The sequence below is a fragment of the Seriola aureovittata genome, chromosome 5 (assembly GCF_021018895.1).
Source record: "Seriola aureovittata isolate HTS-2021-v1 ecotype China chromosome 5, ASM2101889v1, whole genome shotgun sequence".
NCBI classification, from domain to species: domain Eukaryota; kingdom Metazoa; phylum Chordata; class Actinopteri; order Carangiformes; family Carangidae; genus Seriola; species Seriola aureovittata.
Window position 1 is genome coordinate 16,346,433 of NC_079368.1, and position 22,304 is coordinate 16,368,736.

Sequence of the window (22,304 nt, forward strand, 5' to 3'; positions counted from 1 at the left end):
CAAACAAAAGAGAGAGAGAGAGAAGGAAAGGACCATTTAAATGAAACTGGATGATGATGATGATGACGATGACGATGATAGAGTGGAGGGAAATTACAATCTAATACAAAAATGTTCATTCACGTGTGTTCGTCTATGGCAGAGAGAGAAAGAGAGGCCTCTTCCTCTCCCTCCCACCTGCTCTTGTAATCCTCTGTGTTTTGGTGACCTTGGCAACCTGGTGACAAAACATCCTTGGTGTCCCTTTGATTGAGGCCTCGGGTGGGCGTGAAGTTTGGACAGAATGAAAAGAGAGTGGAGGAGAGAGAGAGCAGGATAAGATAGTTGCTGATGCCCTCAGGGTTGGCTCCTCTGTCTGTTCAGTTATTTCCTCCCGTCTATCTATCTTTCTGTCAGTACTTTTCCTGCCCATTTCTTTATCTACTGTCTTCTACAGCATGATTTTACAACAAACCTTACCTAAAAAATTTGAGATTAAGATTTAATTTGACTAGAGGAAGGACTGTTAACTGTAATTAATACTGATATAAATGGAACATATTTCTAGAGTTTGTAACAAGAAGAGAAAATAGCTTCTGTCAAATAAATATTTATTGTTTAAGTTGATTATAGATTATATATCATTTATTTATTAATTGAATTAGGCTTCCAGTGGGTTGACTGAGATTTAGTGTATATGTACGCGCTGTTATGGCTTCCTTATGTGTCTTTATATTCACATAAAGCTGTGTGTATTTACTGTAAATCCCTCTGTTGGAGATCTTTTGGGATTTCCCCGCTGTCTGTGTAGGATTAAACTTGCATGAGTTTTAAGTAGTTGTGCTGCAAGGTGTTGGTGGGTATGTAGCAGTTTTTTTTTTGCTGGTGATTAAAGCAGGGCAGACACTGCATTTAAAAAAAAAAAAAAACTTGCACTTGGCTTAAACCTTTTATGCTAAGGATCAGTTGACTGGCGACAAATGCAAAGAATCCCTGGTCAAAAGGCTGCATTTCTTCATGCAAAATTCTACTATGAATTGAAAGGGGGGGGGGTATGGTGCCGCAAATCATGAATCAGACAATATGGTGTCTGTTCTTCACCGATGTACAGTTTTCTATCACAGCAGTCTCAGTCCAGACTACCATTTTAGCCACAACATATAAAATACTACCCCAATATTATTAGGATAAGCTCATTACAGTTTGTCACAGATCTGTTAAAAGCAGCTACGAGGCAGATTGTACCATGGAACTGCTCAAACTGCAAGCGAGCAGGTCGACATTTCACCCGAGGGTTAGATCATTGATATTGAGGGAAACCAGGCATTGTGACCCTCTTCATGTCTCCCCTTCTCTTTTGCTCCTTCTCTATCAATTTGTCTTTGTCCACAAATGGACACCACAATCAGGTGCTGATTAAAGGTGCATTTTATGGCTCAGTGGAAGAAAATTGTTCTCTGTCCAGGTCACTGGCTTGTGACACGGCAATTATTAGTGATCAGATGAAAACGGCAATGTCTAGTACACACTCAGTTCAGGGGGAAAGTGTTAGACAATGCTGCTCACTGGGATGAATCACAGAACGAGAATGAATGATTGAAAGAATGCACCATATTCTCTCTGAACCAACTTTGTACCCTGTTAGTCCTCAAAGCGAGTTGATAACAAAGAGTGATTGAGCTGGGAACTGTGAAAAATATTCTCTGCAGTGACTGTCATAATTTTAACCTCTTCCTCCCCCCCCCCCCCCCCCACAGTGAGAGATGATGATGACTTCTTGAGCCTGAGCGAGCTCCCGGAGACCTTCCCCTCAGACCCGCCGGAGCCCTTACCTCACTTCCTGTTTGAACCTGAGGAAGGGTACATTGTCAAGAATAAGCCTGTCAATCTCTACTGCAAAGCGACGCCTGCCACACAGATTTACTTCAAGTGCAACAGCGAGTGGGTCCATCAGAAGGACCACACTGTGGAGGAGAGAGTGGACGAAAACTCAGGTGAGTGAAGCTCACAGTTTTACAGAAGAGCCAACATTTCCAGCTGACGGCCTTCTTATTGTTTCAGTTCATGTCACATCACTTTTCCTAACCTTTGACCTCATGACTGTAACCTTTTAACCAGATGAAGGATTTTAGTCATTGCACGTCTGGATCTGAAGTTATCAGAGAAACAAGCTGAGTGAATAGCCCCTCTCGCAGCCCCTCATTACTTTATGTGTCCGCCCAAGAGCATCAGAGAAACACTGATTTTTAATGTGAAGCTGCCTTATTAAGCATTTTGGCTTTAATTACCTGGTCTGTTTTTGTTGGAGAGGAGGAGACCTCTGCAGATAATTCGGCTTCTGGTAAAAACCTCCTGAACAATGAACACTGAAGGAATCCTAACCTAAAAACAAGATGAGCTAACATTAGCTGCAGCTCAGCTAACAGCCCGCTGCCCCTCCGTCTAAGAGCATCAGTGATATATTGATTTTTAACGCAAAACTGCTTTTATTCAGTGTTTTACCCGTTTTAATTATTTATTTGAAGAGACGTATATCTCCTTTTAAAAACCTGATCCTGAACAATGGACACTGAAGGCGATCAGTTGTTCAATAATCAAGACAACAACTCTTGTGATCACACGCTAATTCACAATGTCATCAAATTATTATTGTGGTTGTTTTGAGACATCCCTAGTAGCAGAAAACCCTGTTGAACTTTTGTAAATGGAAAGCTGTTTGTTAAAATCTTTAATGAAAAATTATATTGTGAGGCAGGAGCGCAATGGAAAACCATGGAAGCCTAGAGCACACAATCACATTCACACAAATACACACATAGATCTAACCCAGAGCTTTATTTGAAGTGCAATAGAAAGTGGGCATATCAGATCATAATGTTGAAAAATGGGTGGAAAAAGACATTAAATGAAAACTGACATGCAGAGCGGGTATTCAGTACAGGAACTGTCAACTGTTTTTTGTTTAACTCAAGACATTTTTGACAGAAAACACTGCTGGTAATAAAAATAAAAAAAAATAAAAAAATGCCAGTGACATGTTAAGTGCAGTTCTCACACAGGAGAACTACTTTTTTTTTAAGGAACACACTTCAGCTTAGAGAAAAGTAACTGTTTTTTTGAGTGGGAACACAATGAATGCATGATTGATGTTGGCGCTCTGGTAAACATTTAACATGATGGTGCCAAAAAAGTTAATAATAAAATAGGCAGAATAGGTGAGAACATAACACAATGTACATGCATTTAATACATATTTAATGACTGTTTATACTAAAAGTGTCCCGGAGAGCAGACATGTTAAAATATCTAAAGTGCATAGGTGTAAATTAAAATCAACTCCTTTGTTTACACCTGATGTGCCTGACCCTGATGATATGTTGCTCTTTGGGATATGAAATTGTCACAATCGAGGAAATGTGGCAAACATTTCTCCCTGATTGTCTCGCGGCTGCGCTGTGAGTGAACAGGCAAAATCCATTATTCAGATGTTTAGTTATTTGTGCAAAAAGCGAGGTCACATGTCAGATGTGTGTACACAGCTGTCCCACTGCCAGTGCTGTACTGCGATGTTCACAGGACAGTTTAATAGGATCCACAGTGATGTACTGGACTGCAGCCAAAGTTCCACACTTGTCACTTGACAGCACATTGTATTACTCTGCTAGCTAGGTAATGATGAATCATGCTGTTGCTTTGGCAGGAAGACAAAGACGTACAAAACCTGCTTTCTTAGACTTAAGGTTGACATGAGCTCAGCTTATGGGTCTCCACCTGCTTGTTAATGAGCAGGGGTCCCCAGAGCGAGTGATTAAGCACAGGCTGAAAACAGTTTGAAAAATCCTGATATATAGTAGCTGCAGAATGAAATACAGGGCTGGGTACAGTTGCACAAATCAATGTGTTGGCGGTTGAATTGCTTTGAACTGTAGTTTCTCTCTTGAGACAGGTGAGCAAAAAACATAGTACTTAAATTTAATCTGCTCACTCTTTGATACCTGACAGTGTGTATATGGCAAACAATCGCGAGGTAGCAGAACTTTTGATTCTGTCTCAACTCAAGTTGACACATGGACTTGCCCACCGCAGATTTCCCCTTGTAATACAAAGCAGACCCTGGAGCCAAACGTGTATGTGTGTGTGTCGGTGTGTGTTTGGTGTCCTGGTTGCTTTGTGGGTCTGCTACAGCACTAAACCCAACACAGAGACAGAAGCAACTGAGCAGTACAGCGGTGATGTTTCCCCTGATTCAGCTGTCACACATGAATAGTCAAGGCAGAGGCGAGTAAGTGCAACAAAACCTGCAAGAAGTAAACATGAGAGAAGTGAAACAACTGGTACAAATATAGAAACACACGCACACACACAGATGCACACAGTAGCAAAGAAAAGTTTTAATAGAAGAGAAAGTAATGTTATAGTCTCTGCTGGAGGGTGGGTCTCACATCAGACTACAGTCTACTCCCCTTCTGACTGCAGTTCATTGTCTTCAACCATGTATAACTTGTTTTTGATTTCTTAAACATGTTTCTTTTGAACAGTTTTATCAATTTTTCATCTCTTCTTGGTTTCTCCCAGTCCTACATCTTTCTTAATATTTAATTCCTTCTTTTCATTTTCTTATTATTTAGCTCTTTCTTTCTTCCTCTGTCTTTGTTTTAATTCATCTTCCTCTTTGTCTTTTTTTCTCACATCCTCATCTTTTTTTCTTTTGAGTCACCCCCTAGTTTTTTGTTATACACTAAAAAACTTTATGTGCCCTGAGGAGGTTTTGCATTTCAGAAACATAAAGGCGTGATCGTTTTGCCTGTAATTTAAACTGCAGCAGCATTAACAGACACACAGAGAAAGAAAAGCCTGTGATTTGTTTAATATGAATGTAACCCAGGCGTTTCACCTGACTTTAATCTAAGGTTTCCCAGGTTACGCTGACATATGTGTTTCTACAAGTATCCATTGTCTTCCTTCTCTTTCCTTTTATTTCCCTCTCTTTTTTCTTCCATCTATCTTTCACTGTTCATCACTGACATCATGTGCAGCTGCTAGTCATTTATTAGTCTCCCATCAGCTGTTCATTTGCTAGCTGCTAGATTCCAGACTGTGTGTTATCGAGAGGAAATGCTGTTCAACTAACGACAGGCGGATTTTGGGTCTCATACTGCATGTGATTGACACCATGAGGTTTGGCAAGGATCAGGATCACCCAGTCAGACATATAAAATCTGTGAACATCAAGTCCAAGTTACTGTATTTTGACAATAGTTTCTGTGGATTTAATTTTAGAACTTCTTTTTAGATTTATCTCTCTGAGTGTTCCTGCTTTTTGAAATAACCCTCAGCCACAGTTGAAACATGGATTGGGTTTTTGAACTGCTCAAGATCCGCTTCAATTTATGCTTAATTTAACTTGTACAAAGCCATTATAATGCCGCTTTAATAAAAAATTGATTGACTTCTTGCTATTTTGCACTGCACCAGGACACTGAATCTTTCAAGCACTCCATAATCCATACAGATATATGCATAACAATATAATGAATAAATAAATAAAGTGGGTGCATTACACAACTATCAAGAGCTGTTGAGGTTTGGGAATGTCTGGAGCATTTTCTCAGAAGATGTCTCTTTACTAGAATTTGTAATGAACAAAGTTGTAGCGACTGTCTCTGAGCTAAACTGAAAGTCTGTCAGTGAGTGAGAAAAACTAACGAAATAAACAGAAAGAAATCAAAGCAGTATCCTAATATGAGACTTCCATCATACCTTGTTGCTGAAAGACAATGAGATTATAAAGAGGTTATGAAAACTATATCTGTATATATGCAGCATTGTGTGAGTGAATCTAATACAAAGTGTGTGCGTGCGTGCGTGCGTGCGTGCGTGCGTGCGTGTGGCGTGCGTGCGTGTGTATGTGTGTGCGGCGTGCACACTGTTTATCTGTTTATCTGTGTGAAAACCTAAACTCTGTAAGCTGTTTTCTCCTCTTTTCCTTCCTGCTGTTTCACAGTCACAGCTAGAAGCTATGGCCCCCATACTGCTTTTATTATCTCTTTCTTCTCACTCACGTTCTTGCCTCTCTCTCCAATCCTTTCCCTTTCTTTTTTTTTTTCTTTTCTCTTCCTCTCCCTTTGCTCCATGCTGTTTTGTGCTTTACTCTAATTTCCACTGACTGAAATCGGAGCGAGCAGTGGCAGATAAAACCTGAGCTTGAGAAAGCAGGGGAGAGAGGTGGGAGATGATGGAGGGATGCTGATGGAGGGTACCTTTGAGAGGGCTGGAAAGGCCAACTGATATCAGGGAGTCGCACTGAGGAGAAAGATGATATGAATCCTGCTGAGCTGTTTTCTCGCTCACTCCTTCTCCCTCCTTCTCCCTGTGTTTCTCATCCTTTTTTTTTTTTTTTTGGAGGAAATGGAAAGTCAGCTTAAGTGGTGAAACACAGTGTACCTTTGATCTAGGGGATCAAGATAAAAGAAAACAAAAGTTAACATGAGCAAACAAAAGTTAGAACATAAAAGAAACATGCTTGAAAGTTTGTGATGCCTTGTATAAAAATACATTTCTAAGGTTGTCGATGGCAAATAGAAACAGTTTTTTCTCATCCTGTGATGGAAAAGCAAAGAAAACAGATTAGCCATTAGATGATAGCAAGGATGAATTAAAGAACGTTGAATGAAAGGAAAAGCAAAAATGAGGACAAGGCTCTTCAATGTTTTTTTTTTTTATCATGAGACACAAAGTTAACGGTGGAATTTTCAGTGTAGTTTATAACTATAATGCATCATACACGCCTTCATAATGCATCATCATGCATAGCTAACACCTTACAATACCATCATAAAGCACTATGAAATCTTCCACAAACAGTGGTGGAGCATAGTATGACTGGAATTATTCATAAGGTATCACAATAAACCTTTTTTTCATGGCATTTTGACATGTTTCGACAAGCAGGAAATGCGCAGGTGTAATTAGTAACGTTAACAATGGCTCCATTTTATTTAGTGTTCACTGTCTCTGAGTATTGTTCCATGCGAGGAAGGATCAATGAGACAACTAGCGAACATTAATGTTATTTGTTCCACCTCTGCTCTTCCTGCTATGACAACTCATAATGTCTGCCACAAAAAAAAGCTCTTTTGCTTGTGATTTTCACAAAGAACAAGGCATCAACTCGCTGCCTTGAGTCCAGTCATATTAAACGAGCTTCCCAAATGTCCTGTCATAAAGGAAGAACTGATTGTTTATGTCGTTGCTGCAGATATTTTTTTTTGGGGGGGGGGGGGGTAGCTTGCTCCCTACACTGAGTGCAAGGACATTGATAGACTGTAACAATGAAGTGATAAAACCTTTCTGCAGTGCATGAAGGAACGTCGCTCTATCGAGCACGAGGCATGGTCCGCTGTTTTGTGTTGTGCTATGAGAATATTATTTCATGATTACAGATCAAATTTTATTTTATTATATTTTTTAAATTTTTTCATATGGAGTAACACCCCTAAGAAGGTGTGATGAACACCTTGTTTTCAGTTAAATAAATGGAAAGTGTAGCTGTATGTGATCTTCATGACAGTTCAATAAATTACTTAGATTGTACCCACATGGAGCCTCATCTGGAGGCTGGGAAAGCTAGGTGAAGGTCACAGGCAAGGATCGGGGGTGCGGCAGTGGGCAGTGGGGAGGGGGGCAGCAGGATGGCCTAGGGGTCACAGAGATCAGCTTCCAACCGGAGGGAGCTAGCCTGATTCCCTAAGCAGCTCCACTGCTTGTCACAGTATTCTTGACAAAGATAGCTAACTCGACCTGCCGTCGCTGGTCTCCGCTCCAGTCGGCCCCCCGACTGCACTTCAGCCAAAGCAGGAAAGGCTCATTTTAAGTTCTTCAAACCAAAGAACCAACATGTCTTCCTCCAGACAGACCACTTTAATACAGCAGCATTATTAGCAGTGACATTTGCTAAAACATGCTTACCATTATCTCCATCTGAATTAATGTGACTTAAGGTGAGCACCAGCATAATTTGTCTAGATTGCATATCTTATTGTGAAGGGCATTTCCAGTGTTTGCTTAAGCATCATGCGTACGACCTCAATATATCTCCATTAGCCTTGAAGTGTGTTAATGACATATTGTGTACTAGGTTACTTACTTTGTCTCCATTACCCAAAGTGTGAATGCTTATTAGTCTGCTAGCACTGACCTGTGACTCCACATCTACACATGCACGTACACACATGCATTATTGGCACACCCAGTATTGGCTTGCGTGATTTGTGACCTCTTTCCCTCCTTTGCTGCCATCTCACTCGTATTGATTTCTTCTCGTCCTTTCCTACATCTCTCCCTCTTTCTCTTCCTCCTAATGTTTCTCTTCTCCTCTCTCCTCTTCTCCCCCGATGCTGGCTTCACTCCCATTCTCATCTACCTTCTTTTCTTTAGCTCTCCCACATTTTTTTCACCCATCATGTCCCATCTCTTTTGCTCTCTGTCTCTTTCTGCCTCTATCTCTCCCTCTCTTACGCTGAGATTTCAATTATTAACCACCATCAAGATTTATAAAAGAGGTCAATTAGCTTCTGTGTCACTGACTCCTGATATGCAAGAAACCTGTGTATTTGTGCCTATATCAATTTGTATATACGGCTGTTTGTTGGCTGATTGTTTGTGCTGTTTCTGGGTGTATGAAATATTTTATTTTCAGTGAAATTGCCTGTGTATGTGAAAATGCAGTCCTGCTTATTTTAATGTTTGTCTGGCATGTCCGCGTCTGTGTTTGTTGGAAATGATTTGTTAGTTAGGTTGCAGTTCCTGTAGACTTTCTCTTGTGTCCTGGAATGCCCTGGTTCACTGCTTCTTTCGGCTCTCTACCGGAGGACACAAATGTGCATGCTCAATGGCATTCACTTATATACGTGCACACACAAAGACACACACATTCGGGAGGTATTCAAACATGTACCAGGAGGGACTGTGATGATCAATCAATGTCAGAGTGGAAGCCATTAAGAGAATGCACACATAAACACACATGCATGTGTACACACACTGTCTACGGTATGGGTTGTGAGCGTTCAATTGGTCACAGACCGCTGACTCTGTCCCGTCGATGTCCTGGATGATTTCCCTCCACTGACGAAGAACTCAGTCAACCCTTGCTCCCTTCCTTTCTCTCCATGCCTCTCATGCTGTTGTCGTTTTACTTTTTCAATTTCATTTTCCCCCACCTGTCTCCACCTTTTACTCTCTTTTCTTATAATATTAATGTAATCATTTACAGAGGGCTTTTGGGTAATGTAACATGTCATGTTCTCTGATCTTGAGCACTGGCTGTGAAATGTATTTCTAAGAGTATGACTCAGCTGACTCAGCTGTTGAATTGTGTGATTTTGGTTTTGCATACAGACATCATTGTTTCATTTGATCAATGTTGTGCTTGAATGCTGTAATTCTTTATATAACAGCTTATATACAATATCATCTATATAGTAGTCATTTAGCGTTTTGATGATGATGGTGGAGAGTGATATCTTAAAACGTCAGAACTAAATCTCCCAAGGGTGTTCAACCAGAATTAAATCAAAGGCCTCTTTCATGGAGATTGACTTTGAATGTATAGATGTCTACATTCATTGTACAAAGCTGTCTAGTTCTTGACAATCTAAAGAAGTGCTAATTTGCCATCAATTCCGGGTAAATTAAGTCGTTTTGCAATCTAAAAAAAAACATGTTTGCCAACTGTTACAACAGCATTTTGCTTTCAAAGTTCAGTAAAGAGAGTAAAAATTAAAAAAAAAAAAGCTTAAAAACTCAATGCAGTGCAGACTTCGGCAGCGCTGAGATGCTGTGGCGTCGGGTTATTGCCATCTCTAAAAAGTCTAAAGACACAGCACCAGTCTTAAATATTTTTGTGAGGCTGGCCCCGGGAGGCCTGAAGGCCGTAGCATGTGATTCACATCATTTTCATACTTTTCAAACAATTCTCATCCCTGTATGGAAGCATCTTCGTTTATTATACTTGACTCATTTATTCAGGTTTTTCCCTTTAATTTGTCACCTATTTATAGGTACTCAATATAACAGCCATTAGCCTTCATTAAGCATGTAATTGTTATGCTAATGAACTATTTAACCTTACTGATTTTACTCTTTCAACAACGTTATCATATCTTGAAGTTACACAAATACTAAAACAATGACCAAAAGCTCTATATTTTTTCTTAACTTTGTCTTAGGGTGGAATATATGTGGCGATTTTAACATTGCATCAGCATTTGCATCAGCAGGGCAGATGTCTCTTAATATATTAAAGTCATTTACGTACATGAAGTGAAGGCGGTCATGTAATGTTAATGCAATGGCTCTGAAGCAGTTTAAAACTAAAAATGAACATCATGCTCTCCACCGATGTCGTATTTGTTGCAGAGCTGTTTGTGTTGTTGTTTCCAACCCCAGGATGTATTTATTCTGACCTCATGCCTTTGTCTTTTGTCAGACTCTCTCCCTCTGTGGCACTGATGAAATAATAATACCCAGTGCTGACTTTTTCTGTATTCTCTGTTTCTTTTCCCTAAAGGCCTGTCTGTTTGACCTGTCACTGATCACATTTAAACACCACAAAGCGTTTGAGTGCCTTTTCCCTTGCTCCCTTAGCTCTTTTGTTTTCTAAACCGTTTAGCCTCAAAATCGCCAGTTTTTGTTTTCATGTCTGTCCCTGACTCGCTTTTTTCTGAATGTAAATTCTTCATAGCTTGTTTCTATCCATCTCTTGTTGCTTTGGCTCAAAGAAATGAACTCTTTACACTTGTGTTTGTGCCATTACTGGCTTTGTCTTATTCTCACCTTCTATGTATTTCTGTACAGTGTGGGATAAAGAGAGGAGGAACATGAAGAGAATACAGTATGCTCAGACTCTTTGTGCACACAGTATTTTAATGCAGCCATATTCTCAATAATGCTGTTCTCGTTTACATGTTTTTCTGTTTGTGTAGTCAACAGAACAAGAATGAAATACTGCTGAAATCCTAATTTTAAAAGCGCAATGTTTTCTGACAAAATCACCGTACACATAAGATAACGACAAAGGCTGTGCTGTGATTTTGGCTAGAGAGGTGTGACTGCAGAGGCTCGTGGGGTAATACTGGTGACTTTCTTCTACAGAAAGAAGCTAAGCTATGTTGCTTGGTGCTTTTTAAAAAAAAAAAAAATGCTGAAGAATCCTGAAAAGTCTGTAAATCTAGTGAAAAAAGGTTCTAAGTTGTCAACACTGCTTGTTTACGCCAAATAATTTTGAAAGAGCAAAGAAGGGAAACACTCAAACACTCAGCTGGCCAACCAGTGGTGTAACTTCATCAGTCAGTCATGTGGCATTCGGCTGACCAGTGCTATAACTCAGTCAGTCAGCGCTCACAGCCCCACTGTTGCAGTTCAGCCAAAAACGGAGAAAATGGACCAACAGACTGCGCAGGTTTAGCGGGTAGGGAAATAGGGAGACATCATTTGACTTCTAATTAATGGTGTAACCACCAAAGTATCCCATAGTTCCTACTGCAATGTCTGAGTCTGTTTGTTGAAGTTTAACGATCCCATTTAGTGCACATCTTAATTTTTTTTAGACCTCAAACTATAAAAACTTTGACTCAAATGGTTGAGATTAAAATGAATTGCCACAATGTCCTTTGTAGCAGCGCATAGATATATGGTACGTAAATGTTTGTTTTGTAAATGTTTCTAATTAGGAACAAATCCACTTAATTATACCAAACCCATTAATTTTGTTGACATTGATTACATTAAGTAATTGACTCAGTATTCGTCTGCTTTTTGTTGCACTGGTGTAAATCCATTTTTTGAAAACATGCTTTTCCGCTTTCCTTATCACGTCTGTGAAAAAGCTGCTTATCATCATCTGTCTCTTCTCCAACATTTCTCCAGATCTGAAACATGAAAAGCTGCTGTCTATAAGCCTTTGATGACACATCACTGTAATTTGAGCTCTGATAAATACAGCCATTGCCTTTGTAAACAAGATTCTCCAAACTTATTTACACTGTATTTAAAGCAAAAAAAAAAAGGTTTTCCTTTATAAACTGGGTCTTATTTGTGCAGTATTAGCCACCAGTCCTTATTGGGTGTGACAACAGTTTGTAGAGATTCATGGATACGGAAGCTCTGCTGGTAGGGGAGTTATGGCAAAGAACATGATGAGTCAGGTTTTACTTACAGTGAAAGAGACCTTTCTATAGTAAATATCAACTTTTAATATGTATTTTCCGGTTTAAATTTTTCCACCGAAAAGAAACACACGGGTATAGTCTGAACCATGCATCGTCCCGCATCACATTTAGTAATTAAGTACAGTATCAGTGGGCATGTGCAGTATGACAAACAGCGTTACACTTAAATACCCACAGACATAAGTATTATTTGTATATCTCCACTCTGCAACCCGTCCTAATCTGTATGTTTTATTTTTTTATTTATTTGCATGTTTACTCCCAGTTACCATTTGTTTAATAAAAAAGTCCATTCACTCCCCAGCTGACAAGTAAACTTTGTTATAAGAACTGACAATGTGAATAAAAGAAATAGCACAGTTTTGTGATTGATAGAAATGTTTGTTACTGTATCCACTTGTCTTGATACTAGTCTTCCATTTTTCATCTTCTTCTTTCCCCTCACCTCCCCGAGCTGACAGCGGTGGTTTTGTTGATGTGAAGTACTGTCAAGCTATAAGAGACCCAAATTCCATGCTTGTCTTCCCATAACAGAGTGACGTGAATGCTCTGAGCACTGTAAACAAAATAAGACACCATAGTAAGCCTTGTGTAATTCAGTAACATTTGCTTTGTGAGCTTTGCATTAGCAAACAATGGAAACTGCCAGGGGTTTACCGGTTTCAACAGCACAACTCCATATCCAGTGACATCTGTCTTTTATCTTCTTTGTATCTATTCCCACTTTTTTTTTTTGTTTGACATGTTTTCTGTATTGGCACCGGAGGAAATCAAGGGAATGTGTTTTTCATGCAGGATGTAGATAGGTGTAAATTTGTGATCTGTTTGCAGATTTGTGGTGTCAAAACTTTTGCAGACTTATTTTGTTGTTAAGAATTTTCACAGGTACTTTTAGTCTCCAGCTGACACACGGGTGCAACAACACATTATGTTTAAATGTATGATGACCCTTCTAGCATCAAATTACAGTCATTTTCATGTAAACGCAGTGAAAGGGATGAAAAGCTGTGAGCACAAGAAAAAACAGTGGTATATCTCCACAAAGGCAGATAAGTTTACATTACATCAGTAGCTTCTAACATTCCATATGTTATTTCACACCAAAATGTCACTGGTGTTGTTCATGTATTGGTTTTCTTCTTTTTGTTTGGAGCATTGTAACTCATTATTATTGTTATTATTGTTATTATTATTATTATTATTATTATTATTATTATTATTATTATTATTATTATTATTATTATTGTTATTATTGTTATTACCATTTCCATTGCATCTTTCGTCAGACTGACTCAACTATTTTGGATACACAGATTCATCACCAATAGGAATAATGTTCTGTTTCATCTCCCCACACTGCTTTCACAGTGATCCTTTCCCTTCCTGAAGAGAATCAGATTGTTGATAGCTGTTGATTCATTTGAAAACTCCTCTCTATATCTGTCTATTCTGACCCTCTGTCCAAACTGAGCCGGTAGTCTCACCTTGGTGCCTCTTTTTAGGCTTCAGCCTCACTGAGATGTTAAAGACATTTCATCATTACAACCATTGATTTTACCTGCTGTGAAACCAGCTCGGCTCCCCAATGCGCTTTGTTTTTCACTGTATGTCCAATTTTGGTTTTGTTTTTCCCTCTCTCTGTCTGTTTTCTCATAGCTGTGCATGTGATCCAGTTATTGGAATTGGCTTGTTGCAGTTCTCCAGGTTTCTCTATAGAGAATAACGTTATACTGGCCTCGTTCACCTTGACAAAAAGTCAATCACCAAACTAAACAGTTTTATGGTCTTTCGTGTATAGGGAATGAAATGGGCCAAACCACATTTATTTTAAATTGGACAAATAAAACTACTCTGGAAATCAAAAATATACTTTCTCTGTGTTGGTATTTCCAAACACTTACCTTCCAAGCAAGGTAAAAGATTAAATAATTTAGGTATGCTGTTTTAATAACTGAGGTAGCTTAGACTATATGTATCAGGGTGTGTCACATAAGTGCTACTGTAAAACTTAACTTTCTCCAGTTCTCTACCTGCAGAAAGGAAACCTCATATGCAATGCAATTCAGCTGCAGCTTTACAGTCAGAATACCTGAGGTGCAGCCGCTGTCCCTCATGCTTCAGTATTATTCTCTAAGCAATAAATAGTGTAGAGCAGGTGAGAGCACAGACTAATATCTGTACTTTAGACTGTTCTCTGGAATGGGTCGCAATAGGCTTCTTTTTTTTTTTTTTTTTTTTTTTTACTGTCTTACCTTCCGATTTCTAAAGTACTGATTTATCATCATTTATTCATAGGGAAAGTGTGGATTTTTCTACAAATCCTTAGCTTTGCTGCTTATGTCTCTGTGTATTCCAGCAGAAAGTATCTGGTGTAGCTATCACTTACAACCTGAACTGCTCCACTGATTTAACAATATTTTACAGCTAATAGTTTTTGATCTTTGGATTAATAAGCCATGTAGGCTACGATGCAAGGGCTTTAAATGTGCATATGTTTTCCATTTATTTCTCTTGCTCCCTACCTCTTGCTGTGTCCTAAAATCCCATGGTCCCATTCATGTACCATCCCATATGCTTTCTTTGCATTTGTTTGAGTCCATTTACCATAACCAGCTGTCTGCCTCATTTGAGCCACTCACTTTAATTGCCTCACTTTCCTCATTACTTCGGCAGTAGTGTGCTCACTGGTCTCCTCCTCCCTATCCCTCTTTCCCTTTTTGTCCTCACGCTGTGTTCTTTGTGCTCTTCACTCATTGCAACTGCCTGCCTACTAGTTGTCTCAGCTTTAGTCCTGGGTTGCTTGCTGGTTATAATTGCCTCTTTAGCTGCCATTTTCTTAGCCTCCATCTCTCCTGCTTTGTATCTTGCTCTTTCATTTAAGCTGTGAAACTATAACAATCTCCCTTGTTTGCTAGTTTACTTTGGCGCTAGAATTCACACCAGTTTTTATACCGTCTTTGCTCTTTGCCCTCAAAGCTTTCTCCAGCTCACTGGCAATTATCCCTTGTTGTGCCAGCAGTACCTTCCACAAGCTTTTTACTTTCTACCTTACTTTCCTCTTTGCCCTCTGTGCCTCAGTGCTGTTTGAATTGCCATATCATCTAAGTTCTCCCTTAACTTTCCATCTCTTCCATCTTAATGTCCCTTCTTATCAATCTTTTTTTTTTTTTTTCTGACTCAAAAGCCATTTCTCTCCATCTCCTAGCTCTAGCTTCTACAAAGCTTTTGTTGCCTTTCTAACTCTTTGCCCTCATGGGTTTCTGGGTTTCTCTTTAATTCTCTTGCCAGCCATTAATGGCCTTTAGTCCATCACAATCCTGCTCACTGAATTTCTCTTATTGCCTTCCTCTCTGTCCCCTTGGCCTCTATGCTGGCTTGCTTACTATAACTGTCTCTCAATTTCTTTAGTGGCAAGAACTTACCGAGAGTCTTCTTAAGTAATAGGCTCAAGTCAGATTTGTGGAGCCCCATAGAGAATGTTTCTTGGGTCTTTGTAACGCTGCTGAACCTTAAATAAACTGCCAAGATCTTTTCTCATAGCATTTTGCCTGTCTACTCCCCAGTCCCCACGACTTTCACCTAAAACCCATTTTTATCTCCTTTTCTTTTTCCTTACCATTTCACATTTTATTGCCCTCACCTACCTCTCTGTGCCTCTGTCGTGTTGCTCTCCATTACCTCTGCCAGTCTACCGTTTCTCTCATTCCTCTCTCCTCTTTCTTTCAAGTCTGCTCCCTTCTCCTACTTCCTTTTCTTCATTATTCCTTTCCTTTGTCAGGCAATTCCACAATTTTCTCAGTCTCTTCTTTCCTTCTTGTGTTCTACATGTCCCTCTCGCATGTCGTCCATATTTTAATCCTGAGTTTATCCCTTGCTCCTCATTTCCTATTTTCCTCTGCAGTCATCCTGTATCTGTGCTCCCTTGCAGACCTATCAGTAGGGTGAAGCTATTTAAACCTCACACTTACTCTTCACATGGAGCTGCTTTCAAAACACCAGAGAAAAGAGGGAATTGAAGAGCAGAGGGAGATAAGTGGGAGAAATGCAAAGGAAAGTCTCACAAAGTTTACATTAAATCCAGGGTGAATCTGCTCAGTAAAGTGACCTGTGTTTGTAAAGAGCAGCAGATATTGTATTATTATCTCCTGCCTCTATTTACTTGCTAAGACATTTACTGTGCACCACTTTGACTGTTGCTTCTTAAGCTAACATAAAAGCAATATCACAAGAGCAGGGGCTTGAAAAGACTTTAGCTTTTACTCTTTCAGTGGCTCACAAAAAAAAAAAAAATGGAAGTTTCGAGCCACTTACCATTTGCAAGAGCTTTTTTTGGTTTTAATTCAAATCTCAACTGATATTGTAAATGATGCAACAGTGCTCTTCCTTTCTTCTGCAGGTCTGGTGGTAAGAGAAGCCAGTATAGAAATAACACGGCAGCAAGTGGAAGAGCTGTTTGGTCCCGAAGATTACTGGTGTCAGTGTGTGGCCTGGAGCTCTGCTGGAACCACCAAAAGTCGCAAGGCGCATGTCCGCATTGCATGTGAGTACCATAAAGTCCCTGCGAGGTGTTTACACTTGAGTACGCATACTGTCTAAAGGTGTGGGTGAGTGCTTGGTGGGTGACACTTGTACGTGAAAACAGGCAGCATCGTAAATAAACACAAATTCCGGCTTTCTGCTTCCTAAGTGAAAGACACACACAGAGACAATCATACATGCACAGGCGCAGTTATCGCCTCCACTCCGCCGGCTCCAGTCTCATGAAAGGAGCCTTGTGTGAAAGACAGCAGACTTTAGAGGATGGGGAAGGCTGACAGAGGAAGATTATGAGGAGCTTATAGAATGCAAGTAGAGTGTGTGAATTATTAAAACACTCAATCATACAAGAGCACAAGTACAGACGTGTGCACACATACATATTTAATCAGATGAACATACACTATAATGATTACCCCACATGCACACACATGTTGACATCGACAGTCTGCTACAAATAACTTCCACTTTTTAATCAAGAGTGGCTCTCAAGAAGAAGAAAAAACACACATATAAATACATACAGCAGTTGGTAAAATATGTATTGCACATTAGACTTTTAGTAACAGGAAGTGCAGTTAAACAGAAAACACTTCTTTAGCAGATACTTACTTTTGTCTTCTCAGTTTCAACTAACAATCACTGTTGGTGCTAACCTCTAACAAATACATTGTGCTTCCTGTGACAGCTTCACAATAAAAGCCACCTTGTATTTCACCAGTCGAGTGCTTGTAATGTGAACCGACAGCAGTAGGAGATATTTGCATTAGCCATAACTTGATAGACCCCCGGAAAGAAAAATAAGTGAACAATAAGGTGACAAAGTTACAAACACTAACACTGAATTACACACATTGCTTCATGTAAAATCCTTGTGTATAAGTAGGCAACTTGAATGTTGTGTGAAAATGGTGCCACTAAAAATGAAAAAATCGAATATAGAGAGGATATTACAGAACTTACTGAATGGGCATTGCTGAAAAATTAATAGAAATAATAAATGGCATCAAAAGCTAGGTTTTATGTAATAAAATTTAAGGACTATGACTCCGCCTGTATGTTTGGTTTTCTTTTCATGTGTACTGGCACATTACTGTCATGACGTATAAAGTTTTAACTAGAAAAACTCACAAAGAGAAAAGACTCAGGGAAAAACCTGCTGTACTTGGGCAGAACCTTCAAAATTGTTTTACACTGAATGATATATTGTGAGGTACTTTTCTAAGCAGAAACTTACAGTAGCTCTATAACTTTAGTCTGCCATCAGTAGCTTCCTGTTATGGTCTGGTGAAGAATTTAATAAGACAACTGGGAGTCTGACTATAAGGTCACCAAAAGAACACAGGCAGAACACAGGCCAGACTAAACCCAAGCAGACTCAATGTCACTCGAGCAGTGATCACATGGGGAAATCATTTCAGGATTGTTAGACCCCAGCAACTGTCCAGGGGGAAGAAAAGGTTGGATCCTGTTGTGAAAGACGTTCACTTGACAGCTCTGCAGCGACCCAGTAGCAAGGGAGTTGAGATGTTTGATAGAAAACCTAAACCTCACCTAAAACGCCTTGTTTGTTCTTTTAACATAAGCCTCATTTAACAGAATGGATTGTTTCTTAAAGGCTCCTTTCACTGGCTTGAGAATTGGTCCCACAACCGTAGCTTTCCAAGCATCAATGCTCTGGTCACTTCAGCCATATAAGACAACTGGGACTTGTCTGAGTGCTCAGGTTATTGAAAGGTCAGGCAAAAAAAGAAATACCTATAACAAATCCGACCCCACCTCTGCTGTTTACCTGGCTTACGCCGCCAGTGTGGCTGTGCTTGAGTGAATTCTTAAAAAGGCAACTGGGGGCTTTGATAGAGTCCATTCAGCAGACACACACTACAAACTGCACACATCCTCGCATGTAGTACTTTAACAGACAATATCACTCTAACAGACACCCACCCTGGAAAACTTGTTTTCCCTGGTTGATCTTATTGGTGCTGCAGAAGGAAATCCATCATGTTGACCCCTTGTTTTCCACTTCAGGTTATTTTATTTGGCTGTAAATGTGTCTTGCATTTTCTCGTTTGCAGGGCTTGGCTGCCTGGTTTATTTATTTACTTACTGACATGCATTTATTTATTTAATTTAGCATAGTAGGTTTATACACTGTAAACACTACGCTGTATCATATGGTAAATTTAACCTGTACCAGATTATTTAAATATATTAAATATACAATAGTGCATTTGTAGAAAAAAACTGAAAATTCAAGCTCATACAATATGAAATGCAGTGTATGATCACAGTCGTGTCGCAGTTCAACAGCAACATATTTCCCTACTAATTTGGCTTGTGAGCTTTAAAGACCATTTGAGCTTAGAACAGAGTATTGCTTTGCTATGCGAGTGTTTTTCTGTCTGTCAGCAGAGAGGGAGAGTGACACAGTCAGAAATATCCCTCTAAGCTCCGCTAACAACATCCTCGAATGGAATGGGCCCTCCTTCGGGTGCAATGAATGCTGGGTAATGTGCTGCTTTTGGCCAACGTTCCGGTCTGATACATGCTGAGAGACAGATGCAGGCAAGTGTACGTATATGCAGGCTTCTGAGATTCTCAGAGGCAAACAATAGTACAGAGATGCACACAGAGCACTGAAGGCCACATTGTTCAGTGACGTACCTTTTCCACATGGGTAGGTGACAACAGTACGAAGGTATGTCTGATTGGATGGATGCATGCGTGTGTGAGAGAGGGCCAACGTGTGTGTCAGCATCACTCTATGACTTTAAAGTGTCCCCGCCACCAATATCATCATGTGATACCAGCTTTTAGCACGTGCTGCCACATCAGTCACAGTGAGTCCAAGCTCACTGCACCTCAGTTTACACTTGCTAGAAACTTCCCGTCTTATCTATTTCTTTTCTCCCTTTACTGTGTTATTTGTTTCTTTGTCTGCCTCAGTCTGATTCATTAGTGTATAATTTACACTTTAAACTGCTAGAATGCACCACAGATCCTCTACCTCTGTTCCAGCTGCGTATAATAACTTTAATAATTATAATAACTAAATCACATAGAAGCTAAAAATAATTCTGTGTCTGGTATGATTTTCATATTTTGGACCTTCCAAGGGCTACCCAGTATTCTACATACGCTATGCTAAATCTACACAAATCATAAATCTACACTACAATTAAACCAAGAGTTCCACACTGTTTCAAAAGCAAACCAGCATGCTACCTATATTTATCATTTTCTTTCCTTTTCTCATGTATTTCATAAATGCAGTATATAGTATTTCACACACGTAAGACCTCTGATGGAGGTTAGGTAGAAGGATGGTGATGGAGGATACCTTTAAGAGGGCATGATGGGCCAATAGATATCAGGGAGGAGAGAGATGATAGAAATCCAGCCCCTCTTTTACTTTACTCTCTTTCTCTTCAAATCTCTCTCAGTTTTCCTTTTTTTCCTATATAGTGTCTATTTTCCATCTGACTTTGTCCGTCCCTCCGTCCTTCACATTCTCTGTCTCTGTTATAACAGTGATTTTTCCCTTAACTAGATCTGATTACACTCGCCCCCTCTTGCGATAACCTTTTACTTCAAATCGACCCAACCTTCTGACCTACCCTGCTTTCGGCTCCTATTTGGATCTACTGTTGTGATTAAAATGCTTCCTGGCAGCTAGAGCTTGCTGAGCAAAGTGTCTTTTCTACAGCACCGTGCAATAGCAATTCAGCATTTCTTTCTTGCATACCCATCTCCTCGTCCCACTCATTTTCTTATTTCTCCTCCCATTATATCCTCCTCTTCTAGTTGTTTGCTCACCATGCTTATTGTTTCATTGTCACTGCGTCTTTCTCATTCTCCGGCATCTTCAGGCTGTTTTAATAACTGGAATTAACACTTCAAGGCAGTAAGTAAATACGCATTTTGTAGCTGGATAATGGCAATCAGTGTTGTGGCTGTAAAAGTGTCAAGCACACAGTCAGAGATATTAAATCTCAGAGTCATTTGTTGGTCTTTTGCAGCAGGGCACTTTAGCTGAGTTATGGGTGGTTCAGGCAGCTTAATTCAAGTTTATAAAGCAGGTGTGACAAACACAGACACACATTCCCACACTCTCACTCATGCACAGCATTGCAGGCACGTAAGCGAAACACAGACACGTACATACACACAAATGTGCATGCAGTGTCAGTCATGCTCTTTGGCCCTGTATCTATCAGGTCAAGTCTTTTCTCCTTCAGCGGATTAACAATATGTCAAGGTCACACGCACACACACACACACACACACACACACACACACACACACAGACACAAATACGCACACACACACACACACGCACACACACATGTTCACATAAACACCCAGACACAGACAAATTTCAAATGATGGCAATTTGTTCTGCCACCTTCCACTGAGACATGTGTGTGCATAGCAATCAGGAGTCCAGACACACTGGGACGCAGCAGCCCCGGCAGCTACTTGTGTCAACTGGAAAATGTCTGTTAGTGAATTTTGTCTGTTTTGTTTGTGATGCAAATGTCTCAGCTGCATGTATTTAGGTTTTCCTTCAATCATGGATGAATTACACCAAGGAAAACACGGCTCGACAGTGATTTCTTGTGTTAGATTTTAAGCATTTTAAGCAAAACCAAAACTCTTCCACACTCATTAAGGCTTAAACCTGCACGTGGCTTACAACATTAGACCCAGTCATTTGTAAACCAGCAACTGGAAACAACTGCAATGAGTTAGCCCGCCTGTCTGGTATGAAACTTGCTCAGCAGCTCATAAACCAAATTGCTGCAACAACCACAGCTCAAATGACATTTGACCCTTTTTGGCATGAAATGGCATGCAGTAGCAGTTTTATTATTGAATATGCAAATCAGTATAGATATGAACCAAAAAGACTGTGCTGTTTATCCGTCTGCAGTCACCCTGACATTGAGTGGAAAACCTTCAGTGCTTTTTCTCTGGATGACATCATCAAGAGAGTCTTGGTTTCTGGCTTTTAGAGAGACGTCATGGTGGCCACAAACACTGAATAAACATTTTTATAGTGAGAACCCATAGAGAGTGTGTGCGTGCGTGCGTGCGTGCGCGCGTGTGTGTGTGTGTGTTAATGTGTGCGTATATGTGGTTATGATGCCTCACCATTGCTGTAAGCCACTGAGATTTTTCCCAGATGTCACAGGCTGCTGTAGTGTACTCTTATGTGTTAAAGTGGTAAGCCACAGTGTTGAGTTTAGTGACACAGAACTTAAGTCACTTTCTAAATGCCAAGTGTGTGAAAAAACACATATACATGTATATCAATCCATATTACTGTTTGTTTGTACTGTTTATTATCAACATTGTCTTTAGAGAGACATAAATGATTCATGGAGCAGCTGATGCATCTCCCTAAAACCAGATGCAGTGTACAAGTCAAAGGTTAAAACAAAAAAGAAAAGAAATAAAATTGAGTTGTTAAACAAAAGCGAGGTAATTTATTTTATAAATACATCATCTGAGCTTAGATATTTGAGATATTGTCTAAAGGTTGAAAGTGTAAAT

At 39.8% G+C, this 22,304-nt stretch overlaps 1 protein-coding gene across 3 annotated transcripts in view; it reads left to right on the plus strand.

Annotated features, from left to right (window-relative positions):
• The window catches only part of unc5ca (unc-5 netrin receptor Ca), a 205,299-nt gene that overhangs the window by 110,292 nt on the left and 72,703 nt on the right, over positions 1-22,304 (plus strand). For all 3 annotated transcript variants that reach the window (XM_056377039.1, XM_056377038.1, XM_056377040.1), the window contains 2 exons: positions 1,737-1,973; positions 16,606-16,749. In XM_056377039.1, the coding sequence (XP_056233014.1) occupies positions 1,737-1,973; positions 16,606-16,749 (381 nt within the window). The remainder of the gene's footprint in view (positions 1-1,736; positions 1,974-16,605; positions 16,750-22,304) is intronic.